This window comes from Paramormyrops kingsleyae, chromosome 5 (genome assembly GCF_048594095.1).
Source record: "Paramormyrops kingsleyae isolate MSU_618 chromosome 5, PKINGS_0.4, whole genome shotgun sequence".
Classification (NCBI taxonomy): Eukaryota; Metazoa; Chordata; class Actinopteri; order Osteoglossiformes; family Mormyridae; genus Paramormyrops; species Paramormyrops kingsleyae.
The window spans coordinates 9,482,447-9,503,338 of NC_132801.1; the positions used below are offsets into that span (position 1 = coordinate 9,482,447).

Genomic DNA, 20,892 nt, shown 5'->3' on the forward strand with positions numbered 1-20,892 from the left:
CCTGTCCCAGTCCCTATACCAGTCATCTTAGTGTACCAGTCGTTTTGTTTTGTTTAGGGGGGCTGAAACAGATAAAGTCGAGATTACTCTGTGCATTTTCTTCTCTTCTAAATATCATCCTCCAGACAGAGGAAACAGACCAGCTATCAGGATTATGTGCATTTGTAGGACTGGCGACAATCAGATTTATTGTTTATTTTGCTGGATCAGTGGACTGCACACTCCTGATTGGGTCTTTGACAGTCTTTGGTGCTTTGTCACTGGCTTTAAACCACAGTGTTCGGACATTTGTTTGACTTAGACACCAACAATACAAAGCATTTCACGAGCAAACATCTGCAAGCATATATGCTGTAGGTTTTGCCCTTCATCCTCGAGTGGCTGAATGGATCTGAGGGTAAAGTGACTAACTGACATAACATTGCAGGGTATGTCTTTGAAATGAAGTGTTTTTCCCCTTATGATTTCTTTAACATTGTGTCCCATTAATAAGGAACAGCCGCACCACCGTCCCACGTAATAATGATGATTGACTTTCCGCTGTTTTCAGTTCACAGCCTGCGTATCACCTTACCCCCGGGGGCCAGGGGAAATCAGGGAGCTGACTGGAGCTTTACCAGTCTTCATTTAATCTGCTATGGCGACCACAGTTGGTCACACAGCAACCAAACCCCCAAAGCAACCAAAGTCCTTTCTATATGATACTTCACCTCCCTATTTATGTCCACCAGCTCATTGTGTAGGCATTCGAAATCCCAAAGGGGAATATATGTATGCACTTCGGATAATGCCCTTTTCAAACTTAAGATTAATGTACACTTTTGCCATAAGATCTTAAACAAAAAGAAAACTTTGCAAATTAGGAAGTCCAACTCGAAATGATCCTCAATCAGTGTCTAAATATTTAATATTTACACAAATTTTAGTATCATCGTCATCGTTGCCCTTTCTTCGACTGGCTATATTGCAACAAGAAATCATAATTTATGACATTATGGTTCTTGAATGAATGAATGAATGAATGAATGTTATATTTGTATAGCACTTTTTAAGACACCCAAAGCGGTTTTACAGAACCAGTGGGAAGCCATTGGTTGCTGGAAATAAAACATTTTGTTTTAGAAAATATAAATATATCTTACTATACCTATTTTTAGCTTGGTAAGAAAATTATATATTATAAATCATGTTTTTTGTACAACCAGAGAGAAGAAGGAACTTACCTACTGCACTGGGAATGATACCGCATATTCTAAAGAAGTACAAAACTGATGAAAACTGTGTAGAATTTTATTGCAATGAAAGATTAGGAGGGCCTTTTTGGAGGGAACAGTCTGTTGTAATATTGTTCTCTGCCCGTGTCACTACAACATGTAGTTCCTGAAAAGAAAATACAAGAGCAATCGTGCCAGCAGGACAAACAGTACACGCTGTTTCTAGAACTCGTGTGACATTTGTGCCCGGAGATGATGCGAAGCACAATGCTAACGTTATTTCGCATGTATGTGAAAGCTAACATTAGGCCACGATGGCCATTGATTTTCCTTATCGCTGAGGGGACCTTGCTGTATCTTTGTTTTGCCGGCTTTTATCGCCTCGCTTATCGAGTTGTTCCCTGGGATCTCTCTTTGGCCTTCTCTGAGTAATGAACTTGCTAGATGATTGGCTGTTACCTCCATGTTCTCAGACACACTGTAAGTGGTTGGAGAGCGATTCAAAGAGCTGCCTTTGTCTCTGTTCTGTTTGCTTATATTCCCTTTCCCCTGGCCACTGGTGACAATGGCCTTGAACCTAGAGACTCTGTAGGGGCCGTAGTTCCATTCCTACAAACTGAGGGACTGGCTTGTTTTTAGGTTTGTCTGTTTATTTGTTTATTTGTATGATTGTTTGTCTGTTTGTTTGTCTCATTGTTTGTTTTGGTTTGTCCCTCATCTACTGACAAAAACACTCTGGCCTCAGGCCTTTCGTTTAAGCTCTTAAATTGACGGATTGGAAGTACCTTCCCTCTTTTCATTGGGAGGGGCCAGAATCAAGCCTTATTTCCATTGTGTTCCAGAGTTTAGAGGAAGATAACATTGAGTACAGAGAGCTTGTTTAACTGGGAACAGAACCTGTTGAACCCGCAGCAACAGATGAAACAGGAGACGTTACACCTCAAACAGCATAAGTAGCCTACACTTGTCCTTCACAGTCTTGCCCTATCTTGTTGCTATAGTAACTATCAGGACTTCCTTAATATCTCTGGCTGCTAGGTAATTTTACGCTAATGCTTATGTCATTAGCGTAAAAATCCATTGAGAAGAACCTAATGTTTATTTTTTTTATCAATCAAATTCAAATTTAGATTTATTTATATAGTGCTTTTCACAAAAAAATTGCCTCAAAGCAGTTTTACAGATAACCCGGCCCAGTCCTTAATGAGCAAGCCTAGGGTATCAGTGGCAAGGGAAACCTCCTTTACTGTAAGTAGTGATAGGAAGAAACCTTGAGAGGAACCAAGACTCAGGCGGGAATCCATCCATCCATCATTCATAAAGAATGAATAAAGTCCATAGTGAATGCATCTATTGGATCTTTAATTCATGGCATAACATCCATTAGGCTGGTCAGTAAGTGGACAGTGGAGATGTCCATTAGTGTTTTTTGCTCCAGGGCAGGTTAGTTGGCTGCATCAACGATGTGAAAAGGCAGCTAGACTCAGGGCTCAGACACATCTGAGCTTCTGATGGAGGCCCCATGTATACAGGTATTAGGAATGCTATGTGTCTATTGTTATTAGTGACTATAAACTGCAGACAGGACTGTAGATGGGAGCTCTGACAAACCTGGCTAAAAGGGAGAGCCGGAAGGTACCATGAGCAGGATAGCTTCACGGACCTCAGCATTCCTCCATCACATGACCATCAGACTTGAATGATCACATGGCAGTGGAGGGCTACACCTTAGACCAGTGTTTCCCAATCCGGTCCTTGGGGACCCACAGATGCTCCACGTTTTTGCTCCCTCCCAGACGGTGGACGGACTGCGGGTCTCCGAGGACTAAATTGAGAAACACTGTCTTAGAGTATTTGCCTTAATCACAGGATTAGCAATATAAGCATGTTATTAGGTTGGATTTAAAGATTGGGAGTATGTCTGAGTCCTGTACAGAGTTCCCTTATTGGGAACACTTTTGCACAGTCGAGTATCTGTATGAAAAGGCTTTAGCACCTACTCTAGATTTCTCTAATCTGATAGCAAGCCTGCATCTTCTGGTCGAAGTGGGTGTGATGGACAGTAGTTGACTAGAAGGTCTCTCAGGTGTTGGAGAGAGAAGCCATCAAGAACCTTTTAGGTAAGCAGGAATATTTAACAACCTAAAGCCAGTGTAAAGTGGACAGAACTGGACAGATATGATCAGACTTCTTAGTTATTATAAGAACTCTGCCTCCTGCATTTTGGATGAAATGAAGTTTATTAAGAGATGTGTTTGAGCACCTAGCTAGTGCTGCACTTCGTAATCCAGTCTTGAAGTTATAAAAGCATGTACGAATTTCTCAGCTTCACACAGAGATATTGTATTGCTTAGTTTGGAAATCTTCCGCAGATGACAAAAGACTCTTCAGATGATGTTTCTAATAACGGAATAAGAAAAAAGAAATCAGGGTCAATTAATGTGGGAGAGGGAGACATGCCATCAAGATTCCGGGTAAATTCTGGCAGTGTATTCAGAATGCCCTGAGCCTTAGTTAGGCGGTAGTTAGTTTGAGTTATTTTAATTTCTCCCAATCAGGGAGAACTTTCATTTGTCCTGAAGCTATAAATGATAGTTACTTACGTTTCATCCATACATACATTTTCACTTGACATATTTCTAAGTCTGACATGGTTATTTCCAGGGAGTGTTAGATGGACAGGGAAGGACAGTGGGTCAAGGCATTTTGTAAATGGTTGGACCGTTGCTTTGCTAACCAAAACGTTGTTTTTAGGCAAGATGAGCAGGATGTGAAATATAAATGCTGTGTATTCTCAGTTTGGTGAGCTTGCCAATTTGGACAGAGGTAAAGATTTCAGGTCCTGGAAGTAAAGATCCAGACCAAGATTTAACCAGCTGAGTAGTCTGCGACTGTAACTCTTTGTACTCAGCTGGTTGGTTGAAACAAAATCCTTGGTCTATTTTACTTTCTGGACCTGAAATTTACACCTCTGTCCAAATTGCCCTACCAGTTGTTACATTTTATTTATTAGGGATGTTCAGACAGTCTCTGCAGCAATTTGGTGTGAAGAGCCTTGTCCAGGGATTTAAACCACTGACCTTCCAATCACAGGCACAGTGTCCTGATATGCTGAGCCTGGGATTTAAACCACTGACCTTCCAATCACAGGCACAGTGTCCTATATGCTGGGCCACACACTGTCCCCAATTATATGATATATTCATGTTGTATATTCAACATGCAGAAAAAAACACTTAAATCAGATCATGCAAGTGTTCAGTATCAGAATGAAGTTTTTTTTTTTTGCTGGGAGGGAGCAAAAACGTGGACTGTCTGGAAGTCCCTGAGGACCGGGCTGGGAAAAACTTTTCCCAGCCCAGTCCTTTCATTTGTTAACTTGGCAGGTTAACAAATGAAATATTTCAAGTTAAATTTTAGCTATTGGTATCACTCGACCTCTTCCAAAAGTTATATGATCGGAAAATCACGGGCCTTTATGAGACCCACCATGGAAGGGAAGTGTGGACACGTACATAGTGTGAAAATAATCAGAGCAGAATAACAGATGGTGCCATTAAATAATTATGAGACTCATTATTCAAACATGGGCCTGAAATTTGTGCAGCAAATGCATGTTTATTTGCAGCATAAATACATATTTTTACTGAATGTACCGTTAATGGCAGTTCTAATTGCAATATTTTTTTATGATCCCAAATAAATATTTCTGTTAAATTACGGCCACTACCTAGAATTTAAAATCTACTTAGTAAGAATAACAGTTGACTGTCTATTGAATGACTTATAGATGTGATGTGTGATATACAGCCTTTTAATTAAAAGCCTCGTAAGACTCAAGAACCCAAAGCAGCAAATGTTTTGGTAATTTCACAATATTCAGACTGTGTATAATCCGCCATGTAATTCACATGAAAGAGGATTTAATTAAATGGTCAAAAGTTTTATATTACTAAACGGAAAATAAAACCACAGAACTTAGAATCGTCTAAAAACATCCACAACCAATAAATAGTTTTCTCGCACTTTAACAACGCAACTGATGAGAGTTGAAATTTACTATGCTATACATCAGCACAGAGTTCGTTTTTAATATATTTCCAAATGTACAAATATAAAGCAATCAATAGAGACAATACAAACCAGACATAGTTTAGTGAAAATAAACAGAAAAAAAGTTATGAGATTCATCCCCGACAAATAATTTGTTATCATACAAATCTGAAAACTATACAACCACATATGATTAACAAAAAGGATGTACAAAAACAGGAATATATTTACACCGGTCCAATATACATAATGCATATATATACAAGCATTTTACATAGTTTACATTTGATACCTAGAAAAAAAAGTTCCATATGGATGGTGTCTTCAAGAGCTACAACGGCACAAGGCCAAAAAACGTGCATGGATGGCAGGCTCAGGTATTTTAGGCTCCGGCATGTTATAGGATATGTACCCCAGCTACATGCCTGTCATGGCTGGGTTTTGAACCATACATGTGCATAATATGCTAAAGTCTCACAGAGTTAGCTGGCTGCGGTGTTTTGCGAGCGATAGAAATCAGCAATAAATAAGAGAGAAAATAAAAAGACTCTGGCTTTCTGATCCTGAGAAGAAGCTAGTTATACATATACAACAGTAAGGAGGGAACGGCTAGACTGGGTTTGCACGCGCGTTACTGAGGACTTCTCCTGCCAAGAGCATAGAGGGATATTTACACAGGCAATATGATCAAGGCACAACATGCCCCAGGGAGACAGAGCTCTTCAGGACCATCGCTCGATGTTAGTTTATATACCTGCTGCCAAGTCAGGCAAGCTAAGCTTGTATCTCAGCTGGATGACTTTTACAGAGGTCTTCAGTTGTATAGATATGGATATATGGTCCATATTGCAAAAAAAAAATACATTCTTTAAATAATGGAAACATACATCCATCCATCCATCCATCCATGCATCCACCCATCTTATAACCAGTTATCCTGGTTAGGGTGTCAGGGACTTATCAAAATATGTAAAAACTATCATTAATAGTGCAAAATATGACAAGTGCGGTAGTTAAGGATTTGGGGTAAATTATTGTGACAAAGAAACACATTATACACACACACACACACACACATACATAGTGGTGTTCACTTGGTGCACTATAGCCAGCCCTTACGGACTCATGAGGTGAATCGTTGTCACGCTGCCGTTTTTCAGTGTCTGTCTGTTGTAGCTGGATCATTCATCAACTTCACCAGTCCTGCTGAAAAGTCGGTCTAGGCACGATATGAACAAGTCTTCTGTAAACTTCAAACCTGGTGGAAATTTCGACGGCTTTTCCCGGGTCTCTCCCGTTGGCTCAACGTGGTCACCAGAACTTCTCCCATTCTGCTTATGGCTCCTCTCCATTTCGTGGGGGGCGGGGGGGCTGTTTATTTCCGAAAGGCTTCCTTGTGTTTTAAGGCTGGATGGTCGACCTTTAAGAGCATCTGAGGCAGTGACTCCTGAATAATTGAAGGACCTCTGGGAAACCATCATGCCATTATATCTTCATCTAGATTCACCATCTGCTGCTATGAGACACACAGAGGAAAACACGAGCAATGTAACATTAGCTTTGTCACCAGGGGACAAGGTTCAGGTAGTATTGTTTAAGAGAGGAACTTGGCCCTTCTGGAACACTCTTCCCAAATCATTCAAGGGTCACAGCTATATAATCTAGCTATATAAATAGGTCAAAAGTTCCAGCCAGCTCACCGATGGGTAGATGAACCCCTCCTCGCTGTCTGTCCTGCATATGTGCACCTGGTCCTCCATGGTCTTCTGGTAGACGGGGTTGGTGAAGCTGATGCTGTTGGTGTTCCTCAGCTTCCAGTTCCTCCACAGAAAACCGGCGCCAAAAGCCAGCAGACAGATGATCGCTGGAGGAGAGGAAACATGGAGATCCAGGCCAGTGAGAAACCTGCAGCTGCAGGGCTGCTCACCATCACAACCAATCGGCTGCGTCGGTGTGTCACAGTGGCTGGTTCTTGGGTCGTTTTCTGGCAGCTACTGACCTATGGGCAGTACGATGTAAATAGCGGTCTGAGATGATGAGTCCGACTCTTTCGGCATGGCGGCTAATTCATTATGGTCACCTGGAAAGGAAACAGATTTATATGAATGTTAAATCCAGAACACCTGCTACCTCCTGGGCATTTACTTAGTGTCGCTTTACGTTACTTGCACTTGGTAGGAGCGATGTAGTACAAAATATCTGCATGCCGTACCTCCCTGTGGAGTAAACTCCAGCCCGGAGGTTGACTGGAGGTTCTTGTTCCTGTCTGGCCCAGCAGTGTGGGGGGAGGAGCCTGTGGTGGTCGCCGTGGAGGTCCTCAGCGGTCCTCGAGCAGTGCTGGTGGACTTGGCGGGAGGCACTGGAGTCTTCGGAGCTGCTGAAAAATAAAAGTAAACAGAGATGTATAAAGGCCAGACTATCAGGCATTAATGGACGACGGGTACACAGAGCGTGCCAGCGATGCCTCCGGGGCAGGCAGCCCGTGGCAGGGGGTTTACCTGGCAGGCACTTCTTCATGTCCGGACCCAGAACTGCACCGTCCGGGCAGACACAGGTGTATTTTGGGGAACGGCTATTGATCTGTGGTGCCGGGAGGCACAGAAACTCACAGCCACCATTAGGCAGCTTGCTGTCATTGCACCAGTTCCTGCCTGCAAGGCACAAAGGAGGGTCAATGTCTCAGCCTTTCAAAATGCATTTATGCCCAACAGATTCAATCTTATCTACGTCAATATGACGGTATAATTTGGCGTAGATCAGGAGATATTTAAAAATAATTGTTTTCCCCGTACCTGCTGGCTGCTTCAGGTCGTGATACAGCACAATATCCTCGGGGGAGACCAGATTCTGAGCGACCGCTGTGATGTCATGTCCCGTCAAGCGGTTAGCGCTGAAAATGGAGTTGCTGCCGACGTCAGTCCAGAACACTTTCTCCTGAATTAAAATTAAAAAATAGGTCAGCTAATAACCATTTATACACCACAGAGAGGCCCTACATTAAGCGCCAGGACTCCCAAATGAGCAGAAGACAGAAAGTTCCAGAAATCACATTCACCTCGAAGACGGCAAGGGAGATGGGGTGCAGCAGCTTGTGCTCGTCGATGATAAGTGTGTGCCGAGTGCCCCCGTTGATATCAACGCTGGAGAGGGTGTGCATCTTCGAATCCACCCAGTAGAGGCGCTGGTTCAGCAAGTCTGACAGGGGCGATGCATGGAGGGGGCGGGGTTAGGACGGAGCACGCCCATGCAGTCACACAGACACACGTCAGATTTCAACTATTGATCCACTTCAGCCCTTCTGAGAAGCGGGACACAGAGGAGTCTTTGCCTGACTCTTACCCAGTGTGATGCCATTGGGCCATTCGATGCTGTCCGTCACCAGGGCGGTACGGCCGGCTCCGTTCAGCCCCCCCTTCTCGATCTTGGCTGGGGTTCCCCAGTCTGTCCAGTACATGTAGCTGTAAGAGAGTACTCAGTAAGTACTCAGTAAGTACTCAGTAAGTACTCACATGGCCCAGAATCCTCTGATAAAAGGCTTGGTGCGAATTACAATCCTAATTCACATTTCAGTACAAAAAATACTTTTTAAAAAAGTGTCTGTCTGAGTTATATGTAGTTAATTTATACATTGATGATGTACCAATTATATTTTAATCTATAAAGACTATAAATATAATTCTTCAGTATTGATGTTAGTAATTTCAAAGTCGGTAATGACACAGTCAGGAAGGCAGAGCCTTGATCCCAGAGTATCGGCCAGTGAGACGTACTTGCGTTCTGGGTCGACCACAATGGCTCGGGGCTTGACCAGGCCGTGCATAATGAGCGTCTTGCGTCGGGCCCCATCAGACGTTGCCACGGAGATGGTGCCGTACACACTGTCCGTCCAGTAGATGTTGCCGTGGACCCAGTCGATGGCCAGTCCCTCCGGCGCCCCGATGCCGGTGTCGATCACGGCGTGGTGGCTGGAGGGGTTAGCGGCCGACTCCATGTCTGTTCTGAGAAAGACGAAGAGCTTGTGAGGAAGATGTGCGAAGGGGATGCATCAGCTTAGCGAGGTGCTCCGGAAGCGGAAAGCGATGAAGCCTTAGGGGCTAGAGGAGGCCAGGCCAGGTGGGGTTACTGACCTGTAAATCTTCTTCTGGAAGAGGTCGGACCAGTAGATCCTGCTGGCTGGGAACTCGGCGTCCAGGGCCACCACGTTCTTGAGCTGTGGAATGAAGCGCGTGTACTCCCTGCGGTCCAGTGTCATCTTCCTCACCTCGTGGCGGTTGGTGAAGAACAGGTACGGCACGGTGCCTGCCAAGCCAGAGAAAAAGGGTAACGAGAACCAAGCGCAGGTGGACAGCAGAACCTCGAGGCCCATCCTGAAAGTCGGAACCCTCACCAGAAGCCGCCTTGCAGGCCTTGCTGACCGGGTCCAGCCAGTATCCTTCTTCACACTCACACTTGAAGCTTCCCTGCAGGTTGACGCAGATCTGGTCGCAGGTTTCGGGGTCGGCGCACTCGTCCACATCTGTAACGACAGGCCGACACGTGACTCACAACCTCCATGATGTGACAAAGCCGCCATATGAAGCTGATGGGAGGGGCAGCCGAGTTCTCCCTGGCACTTGATTGGTCTAAATGAGCAACTGTTTCATCACCTCCAGCCAATGAGATACAGTGGATTAAATTCAAACATGGCTGGCAAGTTGTCTTTCTAATGGACAGACTGGGCGTCAGTGTGTGCGGGTGCCGGACCCTCACCTTCACACTGCTTCCCGTCCAGCAGGTAGAAGCCGGCAGGGCACAGGCACTCAAACCCGATCACCAGGTCATGGCAGATGTGGGAGCATCCTCCGTTATTGTCCTGGCACTCATTCAGGCCTGGGAAGCAGACAGTACAGCTTGTGTTCACATTCTGGTGTTTCTATGGGGTAGATTTAAAGGGCCCTACACATTAACATTGACTTCCTGTCGCGTGGCGGCATTGAACACACTCACCGCACTCCTTAATGGGCTCGTCAGACCAGTCCCTGCAATCTCGGACCTTGTTGCACACCTTCTGCACACTGACGCATTCCCCGCTACGACACCGGAACCTTCCGGAGCCCTCACAGTGGGTATCTGCGGACAGGACAGAGGGAGTGAGCCGTTGGCCAGCATGGGTGGGGATTAGGGTGGGTGGGGCTCAAAAGGGGTCGGGGCTGGAGCAGGGTGTGGGGGGGGGGCTGACCTTGAACACAGCCCAGCTCATCACTGAGGTCCTTGCAGTTGTGCTCATGGTTACACTGCAGGCTGCCATGGATGCAGGTGCCGTCGCCGCACTGGAACTCGTCCGGGCGGCAGGTGGGCTTGGCTTCGGGAGGGTGGGGGGAGAGGGTGCGATAAGGAACAGCCAAAACTCAACCCTCCTATGGCTGCCCAAAGCCCCAACAAAAGCAGAGAGCACCTCCGGACTCCTGCTTACATTTCTAACCTGATATCTTTCACCACTTTAGTTAAGAACATGACATGGACAATGAACCGGTCCAGTAATTTAAAAATTAGTACAGCAGAGAGAAACACACGGATACTGACACTGCACCAGTTATCAACACAAAATAGTGTTATTATACTTAGAAGTCCTTACTAGTACTAATAGGATAGTAAACTTTTAAAATTACACAGCTGGTTCCACTTAAAGGAGCTCCTAAATCTTAAGCCACCTAAATCTGTGGAACTCATTGGCCTAATGCGGCAGGACTGGGGTCTGTCACTCACTGCAATTGAGCTCGTCGGAACCGTCTGCGCAGTCGTGCCCCCCGTCGCACTGCCAGTTGGCGTGGATGCAGTGTCCATTGGCGCACTGGAACTCGAGGACGGAGCAGGGTCCAGCGGGCGTGGGCCGGCGGCCGCACAGCGAGACAGCCTCGTCGGACCCATCGCTGCAGTCGTGATCTCCGTCGCAGGTCCAGATGTAGGGCAGACACCTGCTGTCGTCGCACTGGAAGCTTCCGGAATTGCAGGTGAGGGGGGCGCAGGCGGCCTCGTCGCTGCCGTCCTCGCAGTCGGCTTCTCCGTCGCACACGAAGCCCTCGGCGACGCACTCCCCGTTGGTGCACAGGAACTCGTCCTCCCGGCAGGTTTTTGGGCCTAGATGCCACAGGGGAAACATTTTTTGTGAGTTGGCTGCTTAGTAATAAAGGAAATGGATATGAAAAAGGCGGGGGGGGGGGGGCCAAACACGGGATGCGTACCGCAGTCCTCCTCGTCGGCCCCATTCTCACAGTCCACCTTGTCGTCACAGCGCCACTTGGCGGGGACGCACTGGTTCAATCGGCCCCCACAGCTGAATTCATCAGGTCCACATGTCTTGGCCACTGACAGCAGAAATGGGGGGCAGGAGACTCCCATTAACACCCCCAGCGTAATAAGTCCACCCAAACCGGCCCCCTGACACACAGAAACATATCCCTTTCTTCTTCCGATTGGCACTGCAGGATTTTTTTCAGCTAAATATCTGCTACTCACAGCAGGTGGCGCTGTCCTCGTCGCTGCCGTCCTCGCACTCCTCCGCGCCGTCGCACAGCCAGTTTATCGGGATGCAGTCCCCGCTGCGGCACTGGAACTGCCGGCCCCTGCACTCCGCCGCCGCATGTACTGCGTGAGGCACACGGGCGATTACTGCATGCATTCAAGCCAAACTATCCCAACAACTACATTTCTGTTTAACAGTAAGATGATAACCATACAACTGTTTTATGCTAAGACACAGGAAAGAGCTTAAATCATGAAAGGGGGTTATTTCATTATTTCCCTGTATTGTGTATTTCAACAATAACAAATTAAAATCTAAGATTCTTTAACACATACAATTTAAAAGACCTGTCTCAGCAAATATAGAGGAGGTTTTAACAGTGAGTCCGTGGAAACATCACAGTATTATATATCTAGTTAGTCAACAATGAGGGAGTTTGCAGCCATTAGGTGAGAGCAGACATGGATATTCAGACCAATAAAGAGCCAAAGCGTATAATTAGGCGATAAGCCTGGTTCAGACACTTGCTTACTCGTACTATGACAGTAATGTGAGGAGTGTTTCAGCTGTTGTGTAGGTGACATAGGGGGGTGGGGGCAAGAAGAAACACATCATAGAAGTCATGTACTCAAATACCCCAAATACCCAGTTACCAGCAGGCACAGATACACCACCAAGCTGCAGCGATTATCTGGTTTGTTGATCACTGAGACTCAGGCTTTCCGCATAATCCAGCCCACACCCTAAAATGGTCACCCAGGAACGTCCTGCGACGATCCGCAAATGCAGTTTGCGGATACATCTGAGCACTGCCCATGAATGGGTTAATCCTTAGGGGCAAAAACAGCGTGTGCCTTTAAGGCACTTGGAGTAGGCGGAGACTCGGTCACACCACTGGATGCCGACTGGGCCAGAAGAAATTCCTGAAACCGTGGATGCTACAAGGAGGGGCGGCTGCGTCTCCAGGAAATACAGGAGTAATTGTTTATGTTCGAGATGGTTGGAAGAGGAGACGTGGCAAAAGCTCTCCAGGACTATTTGTTAAGTTTGACTGTGATATATTTACAGTAATGGGAGAAGATGATTATTTTGAACTATTGATTTAGTAAATGCTGCCACCGTCCAGGGTTGTTCCCTGCTTTGTGCCCTTAGCCTCCAAGATAGGCTCCGGTCCCCCATGACCCCGAAGAGGTCAAGTGGATTCAGATAATGGGTGGATGAATGGATGGATGGATGGATTTACTAAATGTTAGTTAATATTCCTTAGATATACAATCTTTTGTTTTTAGATTAATATTTGGGATAATCTGAGAAGACAAGACTAAAGAACAGAATACAATGATATAAATTACATTAGCATCAAAACTGCTGTAATATGAAACGTGTGAGATCCTGCAGGTAAATTCTGATCAAATTCTTTTTCCATCCACTACCATGTTACAGGCAGACAGCTACCGTCATTATCCCTGCAGCTAACCTTACAACATTATATTATCGAGCTACACGACTTCTGCACAAACGTTAAACGCTACCAAAGCCGGCCTTGTAACCAAAGAGCATAATGAACCAGCACCTATTCTGTCTGACTCCACCCTTCCCCAAGTCCTGACTCTCAGCAACTGTCTTTAGTAGAACATGGTGAGTCTGCTGCTTATCATGAAACCAGCCACCCACCACAGCCTGAAGCAGTCAGGGAGCCGAACGCCTCCAAATCCCGCTCTTCCCACCTGGACCGGAGCCAACATTCATCTGTTTCCAGCATCCATACATCTCCAGCAGCGGATTCCTAGAATAGCAAATCCCTGAATTCCTAGAAAGCGAGACACTGGACCCGCCCCGAGCCCTCATCAGCATGTGCGGAATTTCTGAAGCCATGAAACCAGTGACGAGGGACCTCCGTTCGTGGTCTTTCCTCCTCTATTAGTTTCACTAGATCAACGCTAGAGTCAAAACTCTAGAATTTCAAAACTGAGACTCCGAAGTTGTGTTGTAGACATAAACAGTGTACACGTCCAGCCATGTAAAGAGGGGGAAGGATATGTATCATATCTGAACAGAATGCATGAACAGTGATTGACTATCGAGACTGAGAGTCGGCTGACACATTATACACAGAGTGATGAGAGTAAAAGCAGGAACGATGACTCCCACAGCAGAAAATGATGATCTTTGTATGGTCATATTATGTAATAGTGTCACTGCAGGGACAGGCAGAGTAATACAGAGCCGGCTGTTTACATTGTGAGAGCTGGGCTTTTATAGCCCTGGTGAGTAATAAGGCGTCCTCACACATTCGCTGATTTTATAGTATCTACATATTGATTGGCCACATGCTGTGTGTTCCGTCTTAATAATGCCACTCTGTTTGTCTATCAGGTGGTGGCTGGCGACTGGCACCGGATGGGCAGCGCCCTTTGAGATCAAATTCACTGGAGATCCAGATTTGTTGAAATAATTGGGCAACACCCCCCCCCCTCCAGTTCTGGTGGTGCTGTGAAGTATCATGCTGTGTTTGTTTGTACATCTCTATGATCCTCCCAGGCCTGTAGCCAGAAATAAATTTTGTGGGGGGGTCTGGCAACCATCATTTTTGCCAACCCAGGGTTCTCCCTTCGACTGGGGTGGCTGAACAAAATTTCACGGTGGGTATAAACTTGTGATCTTATTACCTGGCTGCATGCCTGGTTGATAACAAAAACATTTCAGGGAGGAAGGAGTTGAAACCCATGATTTCGATACGTGGCTAAACGCCTGTATTTTCTCACACGCGGTTTTAGAGACCCAATTTAACTGAAACATCTTTACACAGCAGAGCTGCTCTGCATCTAACTTTGGGAAGGTTCCCTTAGAATACGCCCCCAAGAACACTTCAAAGACTTCAAAGTTTATTAAGAGTCTGGTTCAAAATTTCACATCAAAGTCAAAATTAATCAAGCCCGTCAACGGATCTGCATCCAAACTGAGGGACACTATCAAGCTATTTCCTGGAGAAGGAGCCTTAGATTTCAGAGGGTAATTATGCGATAGGATATGTGTGCAGTAATGCAAACTTTGCAATTACACACGTAAGAAATTGGGAGCGGAAGGGCTGAACTAAGAACACAACGGCACATCTCTGTCTCCAGATCATAACAGGACATAGCTTTGGAGTCAAACTGAACGGTTCTCCGCTACACGGCAGCCTGGGTGCCCGCAAAAGTGTGACGATTACACATTTCTAGCCACCTGCGTCACAGAAGAACCTGTGTACACACATACCACCATTGGGGGGGGGGAGGATGATGGTTTAACGACCTGAGGTTAATGTGTAAGCCAGAGAGGGCACGAACAGGTGCCTGCTTTTCACATAAATGCTTGAATGGAAGCTGACTTGTCCTGTCATACGTGTGCCATTTTGCAACAGAACGAACGCTTGTTATCAGTTTACATTTATCGGTCCAAAATGTTGGGCTGATCTTGGAATAAACATAAAATAAACAAGTAGGTCAAACCATATGTATATTGGCTTGATAAATGCCCATGATAATAGCTTTAACCAATGTAACACCCAACCCACCCAGCACGCCATGCAGCTTAATACAATTCACTGCATTATGATCTATAGCAGCCAGAGTTAACTTCTGAGCTAACAGAGCGCTGATAATGTCCATGTATAATATTAATTTCTCCATAGATTCAAACCGAATAATAATTCGATAATCGATTCAGTGAATCAGCGTCCAACTTGTTTAATGACGTGATATTTTACCAGAAACCTGCGTGGTACGCATTCGCAACAGCAGGTTACAGTACAGTATAGATACTTGGATTTTCAGGGAGAAGTGGAGCATTCAAGTTGGTTGCAATAAATCCCAAAATATGACAAGTCATTGCAATAAATATGTCCATACCAGCACTGAGGAAACACGTAGACCATTACATTTATGTTAGCATTTTAGCAAAAAAGCAAAGAAAAAAAACGTAAAATGGCAACAAAACCACTGCGTTTATTTGTGCAGGAAACGCTTGCTCCATTTTTCGATGCATTTTTCGTATCTGTCGACGCGCTCCCCAGACACGCCCCAGACCACGCCTCGATTTAAATAAAATCATTTCAGCGTTAAACTGTACCTGGGACGGTATTACGATGGTGCCCGAGCTACACTGTCGGCTAGTCTAATACAATTTATTCTATAAAACGACACTCTCACAATCAGCGATCCCTTTTTCCCACTCTGCCGCGTGTTACTCACGTTCTTAATTCAGAGCCAATCAGAATCGCGTAAAATTCCCATTCATAAATAGACCGGTTAAATCCACTATATTTCCTCGAGTTGCAAGCGGATAGAGTAAAATACAAAAGGATAACCAAATCACTCGTTTATATTGTTTTGACGATTTAAACTTACTTTGTTAAAAATTACATTATTAAAAGTTTTTGACAAGTACTGGAAAACATTATCTTTGAATTTATTTATACAGTATATACCATTTGCTTATATGACTTGCAAACACACATGTCAGCAGAAACTGATCATTCAAGAAATAAAAGGCATTCATGCACATGCTGGTATATTATCACTTAACTGTAGCACCCAACATAGTTTAACTGATAACTTACGTGCTTGCACGAGGAAACAAATCAAGAGTACCGAACACCACAATTTCCATCCCATATTTTGTAGCCGGTTCTTGACTCCTTCGGTTTATTAGAAAAATATTATCACACAGTATTTCGCTGAGCAGCCAGCAACGTGAGTTACTGATTTCCAGTGAATTTCAATGCTGCCGTCGCCTGGGCGGGGTCTCGAGAGTGGTACGATATGTGAAAATGCGCTACATCATAACCAGGGGGTGTGGCTTTGCACGAAATCCTAACATATGAATGTTAAAGGTACCGTTAATCTTTTGTTTCTGTGGATCAGCGTTGGGGGTGGCTGAAATGGGCGTGGGACAACGTCAACTTCAGCTTGTTTTTAGATTTTTATTTTAATCGTAAGGCATATAATAATCTTTACAATTAAAGGTTGGGACAATCTTGGCAAAGAGCCAACGTATCCGTCCGTATTATGCTGCAGTGTTAAAAGGGACTGTCTTTGTAGCACAGGAACATAAGCAGTTTTATAGATCTCGAATCCTTTTGGAAAATGCTGAATAATGACCCCTTTGCGCTCATGTATAAAAATAAATATAAAGAATATATATCCAGAGTTCGAACCTCCCCCGTGGCTCCATGGGTGTGGAATTCGCAAGTTCCCCCCGTGTCATCGTGGGGCTTCCTCCGGGTACTCCGGTTTCCCACCACAGTCAAAAGCTTTATGAGGTTAATTAGAGTCACCAAATTGCCCGTAGGTGTGAATGATGTGTGAGTTTGGCCTGCGATGGGTTGGCACCCTGTCCTGGGTTGTTCCTTGCCTCGCGCCCGTAGCCTCCGGTGAAGGCTCAGGACCCCCCACCACCCTGGACAGGATAAGCGGTTACAGGAAATGAGTTAAAGAATGAATAGGGGTAATGGGAACGAATATGGTTGACCAGAGTAGTTCTGTTTATTGGGAGGCACAGGTAGAGAAATTGATGCTGACAGCGCGATAAGAACATTAGACCTATTGATATTTGGTTTCAGAAAAAAATCACATTAAGGATTAAGGATTAATGTGATTAATAAATCACAGACGCTGACAGGTGTAGGCTATAGCCTACAGCTATTTCCGCGATAAGCTCTTCTTGAAGAAATCAAAGGAGTAATATTTAAATTATAATAATAAAGATTGATGGACGGAGGTATATTTTCTCTTCAAGTAGATGAGAAATAGATCAGTTTTGGGAGCGGCAGCGTTCGCGTAGTGCTGACAACTGGAAGCTGGAATGTGAAATACAGGATGAGGCAAGACAGACTGATGAAAAAGTTCTGAATGGTGATTGCGCCAAGCATGGGGGTTATTTGCATAATCTCAAGGCGTACTTGCATTTCAATTATTATTATTATTTTGTTGTTGTTGTTGTTGTTGTTGTTGTTGTTGTAGTATAGCTCCTTTTCCCACATAGCTGCTCCAAAACACTTAAATATTTAAAAGCATCGTACATTGTTACAGTGCTTAATGATACAATATGAATCTGACTGGGAAAACGGCCAGAACACTGCAGAGGAAACAAGAAATCCCATTATGGTTAAACGGAAAAAAAAAATCTCTGGGGGCGTAACACCCAACCCACCCAGCATGCCAGATACATACAATTCAGAGATTAGCATGACATTTCTTCATGCTTCTGTTTGTTAGCCAGAGACGTTGATTGAGAGCTTTACGGCGTCCCTTCCGGCATAACTTCGCTCTAGGCTCATTCTTATAATAATTGCGCAATGCATTCGCTATTCTTCTCGCTCCCTTGACGTCGTGCAGTGAAGAGAGATGCTCTGATTACAACGCTTTGATTCCAGAAGAAAGTGACAGTTTGAAGTTGAGTTTTTAAAATTAATTTCCATGCCACCCCACCTAATTCCCGAAGGTGAATCCTTATTCTGAAACAGGCAGAGCGGGCTTTGTTTGATTAGACACACACCTGCGGTCCGTTTCCCTTATTACTCATTGCCAGGTAACAAATATGTTTGAGCAAATAGCATGACTTACCTGCCTTTTACCGCAGGATTTAACCCTTGTAATAATTAATTCATCTTTCACAGTGGTTACTTGCCCAACAACCATTCCTGTCTCTTTCAAGATTCAGATTCAGATTCAGTCAGAGCCCTTTGTATGCCTTAAATGGCTCACATTCCCTTAGTGTGAGACACCTGGCCTAACAGTGAAATCTCTGTCACCTGCAGGATTTGAACCCACAACCTTCTGACCACAACCACACTGCCCCTCTCTCAATGTTATAAAGCCTTAAACTACTGTATATACTATATATAGTGATGGATTTATTTTGTTTATTAGAGTCTGCCAACAAGTTTGCAGCGTTCTGATTACAAAGGGGAGGTTTCTTCCCACAGGTGTCATGTGCTGAGTTCTGGCTTCTCATTGGAAGCTCAGATTTGCAACACTTGGTGGCTCATTGACAGCTGTAGGCGTTTTTGCGTTACCTGCCTCATTTGGAGAAACACTCATGCAAAATAAATACATGTAATGCAAATGTAATTGGCTGGAGTAGCCAAGTCTAAATAATCTCTCCTGAGGCACAGCGGACACATGTAGCATTGTGCTTAAGGATATATATGTACATGTAAGCTAATAGATTCAAGGTCCAAGCCTCCCATGTGTCTGATATCATACATAAATTTGTCATGGTTGGGGCGGCTAGAACTAATCCCAGGCAGCACAGGCTGCAAAGGCGGCGACACTTTGGCTGGGATGCCAGTTATTATGAACCTGCCAACGTAACATGATAATAATCAAAATCTTTTTATTTTTAATCTGGTCAAGTGTCTGCATGGATGAAGCATCGACTTCATTCACTGTAAAAGATACAAAGCACTTGTAAGGATCAATCTTAATCCATTTTAATACTCACCCAGAGTCACTCCTAGTCCCAGCCCCCGCCCTCCTGCTCGACACCTCCCCTCCTATCTACTCATACTTAGCACCTCCCCAGACTTGCCCTACCTGTCCTTCCAGGTTTGGGCCTCCAGCCTGGCCCACCCTGTCATAAGCTGGGAAGGTCAGACTGTACAGCCGACACCACAAACTTTCTGCAGGGAGGGGCACCAGGGAGATGGTGCAGCTGAGGCTCTCCCACTGGAACCATCGAGTGTCAGCGCCGAGCTCGGCGTTCAGGATCTCACTACTCTTCTTTGACACATCATTTCAAAGTCACATGACTATTATCCAAGGAAGTATATCCTCCTGAGACCCCACCCATTCATTTATGTCCATTGCAGTGGACATTTTGGTTTTGCATCTATCTTTTTACTGATGTAAGGAAACACATTTATGCCTGTTGTGCACTAAAGAGGACATGCTGTGTAATTAAAAATAAATTTCTTATTTCCTCCAAAGACATAGAATATCACAATTAACCTCAAACTGAAGGACACTTTTTTTCCTTGGGTCTCAGGAGGATATTCACGAGGGAGCAGTTCTTATCATCGCCGTCCTTGGCCATCAAAATGAAGTGACTTCTCTGTCCTTGTGCTCGGATTATTGCAGGTGTGGACCATGACCTTGTGGGTCCGCGGCAGGACTGTGGAAAACTCAGAATGAGGGCAACTACCAGTGGAGCTGCAACTGGAGGTGTCAGATCAGTAATCACCATGGTAATCACCATTAAAAACAACAATAATAGTTACTACGAGTTAGATAAGATGAAACCCTCTGCAGGCATTTTATTGAGAGGCCTGAGGAACTAAATGCCTCTTTATGACTGTAGAAGTTCTGCCAGGAGCTCTGAACCGGATGTGGACAGTAATACGCACCATAAAATGCCTAAATTATGTAGCATAAAACGCGGCCTTCAAACTTTGAACCTACTGCTCCTTTTCTGCAGTAAATCTATCATGACTGACCGAAGTTGATCAGATATCCCACTGGGCCTGATGAGGGTGGTGGGAATGCCAAAATAATGGGGATTTCCTGGGAGAATGAGGTAGCCCGCTAGCACCGGGGATCAGAATTTCCCTTTTGGGCCACCAGTTAGCGCGCTGTCACAGTGGGATGCTTGCTGAATGGGGCTACTCTGCATTAGAGAAGATGGAAATGTTAGGTCAGGTGTATGTGTAGAAGGAGGGGATGCTACATTTTTCTCTGAATTTTTCACAACTGTGTGATGAAAGTCATCCTGCTTTCCCATAATGCCACATCCCGCCTCACCCCTCCACCATCCTCTCTGTCCCCTTCATTTTCTCAACCTAAGGTCTAAAAAGCCTCTTAATTTCACAACTTACACCACAGGGAGAAAAAAACATTGCCCAAAATGTTGCCCAAAAATATCATTGCATTGATAGTCTCAGAAACAATTCAGTATGGAATAGTCTTCCTGCTAGTGTAGTGGAAGCTAGAACCATGGGTTCCTTTAAATCAGAGCTAGATAAGATTTTAACAACTCTGAGCTATTAGCTAAGTTCTCCCCAAACGAGCTTGATGGGCCGAATGGCCTCCTCTCATTTGTAAATTTCTTATGTTCTTATGTTCTTATATGCCTTCCTCAGCTTTG

General features: G+C 44.8%; 1 protein-coding gene across 3 annotated transcripts; it reads right to left on the reverse strand.

Moving 5' to 3' along the window:
• Positions 1-4,812: 4,812 nt before the first annotated feature.
• Positions 4,813-16,543, reverse strand: ldlrb (low density lipoprotein receptor b). Of its 3 annotated transcripts, none has more exons than XM_023791726.2 (18): positions 16,370-16,543; positions 11,763-11,891; positions 11,489-11,611; positions 11,013-11,384; positions 10,486-10,608; positions 10,254-10,376; positions 10,017-10,136; positions 9,655-9,783; positions 9,395-9,566; positions 9,038-9,265; positions 8,607-8,725; positions 8,323-8,462; positions 8,060-8,201; positions 7,766-7,918; positions 7,480-7,641; positions 7,267-7,347; positions 6,968-7,131; positions 4,813-6,783 (listed from the first exon to the last, which is right to left on the reverse strand). In XM_023791726.2, the coding sequence occupies exons 1-18, from the start codon at positions 16,422-16,424 to the stop codon at positions 6,745-6,747; spliced, it is 2,574 nt and encodes an 857-aa protein (XP_023647494.1). In that variant the 5' UTR covers positions 16,425-16,543; the 3' UTR covers positions 4,813-6,744. The 3 variants fall into 3 exon arrangements, with proteins under 3 accessions (XP_023647494.1, XP_023647495.1, XP_023647493.1); XM_023791727.2 differs by having other exon boundaries at positions 4,813-6,780; positions 7,480-7,644; XM_023791725.2 differs by having other exon boundaries at positions 7,480-7,644.
• Positions 16,544-20,892: the final 4,349 nt, after the last annotated feature.